Source organism: Gymnoscopelus microlampas, assembly GCF_963454915.1.
Source record: "Gymnoscopelus microlampas genome assembly, chromosome: 9".
In the NCBI taxonomy this organism is placed as follows: domain Eukaryota; kingdom Metazoa; phylum Chordata; class Actinopteri; order Myctophiformes; family Myctophidae; genus Gymnoscopelus; species Gymnoscopelus microlampas.
In genome coordinates this window covers 55,884,501-55,887,000 of record NC_139946.1, presented here as the reverse complement: position 1 = coordinate 55,887,000, position 2,500 = coordinate 55,884,501, and the positions used below count along the sequence as shown (strand labels likewise).

The window sequence follows — 2,500 nt, the reverse complement described above, 5'->3', positions numbered from 1 at the left end:
AATGTAAGTCAGCTTAATTGTGGAGTCCCCTCAGGGAAGTTGTTTAGGACCACTATTGTTTTCAATTTTCATAAATGATCTTCCGTTAGCTCTACATAAATCCCAAATTTCAATGTATGCAGATGACTCGACCATATATGCTGCAGGAATGAAAACAGATGAGATTCAAAATATTTTGGATAATGAATTAAAGCTAGTAACAGAATGGGTAAAGAATAATAAACTTGTACTGAATATTGTAAGACAAAGTGTATATTAATGGGATCAAAGTATCAGATGTTATCTAAACCAACATTGAATTTGAATATAAACAATATTCCAATTGACCAGGTACAAGAGACAAAACTCCTAGGTATTACTTTCAACAACACTCTATCATGGTCACATCATGTTGATAATACTGTGAGCAAGATGGGACGGGCTGTCTCAGTTACAAGAAGAATTTCTAAGGGACTGCCACCAGATGTCATTAGACATGTCTTAAACGCTTTAGTTCTGTCACAGCTTGATTATTGTTTTGTTATTTGGTCTAGTGCCTCAATGATGGATATTAAGAAACTACAAATTGTTCAAAATAAAGCTGCACGTTGTGCGTTAAATTGTTCCTATAGAACTAATGTAAAAGACATGCATGACAGTCTGAGATGGTTGTCTGTTAGTCAAAGGGCTACTTATTGTTTAGTTAATTTCATTAGAAACAATAAAGTTACACAATCTCCAGAAATATTATATAAAAAGTTATTAAAACATTATAATCATCATTAATATCAAAGCAAGACATGCAATTGAAGGAAGGTTGAATTTTCCCAAAGTTTAGGACATCTGTTATACAGAAAAACTGTTATGTATAGAGCTATTGTAAGGTGAATTCATTGCCTAGGTATATTGTTCAAGCCAATACAAAAGATGGTTTCAAAACTATGGTAAAACAGTATCTTCCAATATTTCATGAACTTTACTGATTGTGTGTTTAACCTTTGACATCTTATTGACTTGTCTGTTATTAACATGAATATGGTGTAGGAAAAAAGTTTGGCTACTTTTTTTAATCATGAAATGAACAAAATTGTTTAAATGTATTTCTGAATTTTTGTAAGTGAACTATTGTCTTTGTCTGTGTTTGTATCTGTAATGTTTGTTGTGTATGATGTGTATGTTGGGTGTTGGACCCCAGGAAGAATAGCCATGCTTAGTGCAAGTGCTAATGGGGATCCATAATAAAGTAAAGTAAAGTATAGTAATGGCATTACTTAAAAACCCGTGTTCAAAGTATTTGTTGTAGTGTTTGTATTGATTAACAATTGGGATGAGCGAGAATTTCCCTGTGCGCGAGTTGTGTGTGTGTGTGTGTGTGTGTGTATTAATATGCCAGCGTGTGTGTGTGTGTGCTGTGTGTGTGTGTGTGTGTGTGTGTGTGTGTGTGTGTGTGTGTGTGTGTGTGTGTAAGAGTGCGTGCGTGCGTGCACACGTGCGTGCGTGCGTGCGTGTGTACTCACTGGGCGAGGTGGGCGAGTGCCCCCCCCCCTCCCTCGGACGTGGACGTGGGGGGCTTGGAGTCGGACACGGGGAGGGGCACGGGTCTGGCCATGGGGGGCGGAGGGGGCGGCGGGCAGCATGGGAGACGGCAGGAAGGGGTTATGAACCTTCCCCTGATTACTGCCGTTAGGCTGGGAGAGAGAGACATAGAGAGACAGAGAGAGAGAGAGAGAGAGAGAGAGAGAGAAGAGAGAGAGAGAGAGAGAGAGAGAGAGAGAGAGAGAGAGAGAGAGAGAGAAGAGGTCATTCACAAACCTGTTACTTAGCTCCACTGTCCTACCTGTCCCGCACGTGTGTGTGTGTGTGTGTGTGTGTGTGTGTGTATGTGTGTGTTTATATGCATGTGCATGTTTCGATATGTGTGAGTGTTTCTGTGCGTGTGCATGTGTGCGCCTCTCTGCGTATGTGCGTTCGTGTGTGTGTGTGTGTGTGTGTGTGTGTGTGTGTGTGTGTGTGTGTGTGTGCGTGCGTGCGTGCGTGCGTGCGCATGCACGGTAACATGCACAGTAAAGTAGTGTTCTAGTGATAGTGTGCGTGCTGCGCCGCGCGCAGCGCTGTGTGTTTGTGTGTGCGTGCACGGTACGTGCACAGTAAAGTAGTGTTCTAGTGATAGTGGACTCAGCAGTTTTAGAAGCTGCCGGTCATAAAGAATTCTGCTGCAGCCGCACTCTGTTACCATCATCCTTAACACTGGACTGTCTATCTATAGAATATATACTAGATCTATCTATATATACTATATCTATCTATATCTACTGTATCTACTACAATATCTATATATATATATATATATATATATATATATATATATATATATATATAATATATATATATATATATAATTATATATATATATATATATATATATATATATATATATATACTAGAGCCCCCGTGCGCTAGCCCGGGGCTCTGGCGCGCTTATTTTGGGGTACGCAAAATGGTGGGATACAAATTTCCAATA

General features: G+C 39.8%; 1 protein-coding gene across 1 annotated transcript in view; it reads right to left on the bottom strand.

The window, feature by feature from the left end:
- nfia (nuclear factor I/A) overlaps positions 1 to 2,500 on the bottom strand; it is a gene marked incomplete at its 5' end in the record, with an annotated part of 66,038 nt that overhangs the window by 15,813 nt on the left and 47,725 nt on the right. The window contains 3 exon segments of the mRNA XM_084066255.1: positions 1,497 to 1,513; positions 1,515 to 1,609; positions 1,611 to 1,667. Of these exon segments, the coding sequence (XP_083922381.1) occupies positions 1,497 to 1,513; positions 1,515 to 1,609; positions 1,611 to 1,667 (169 nt within the window).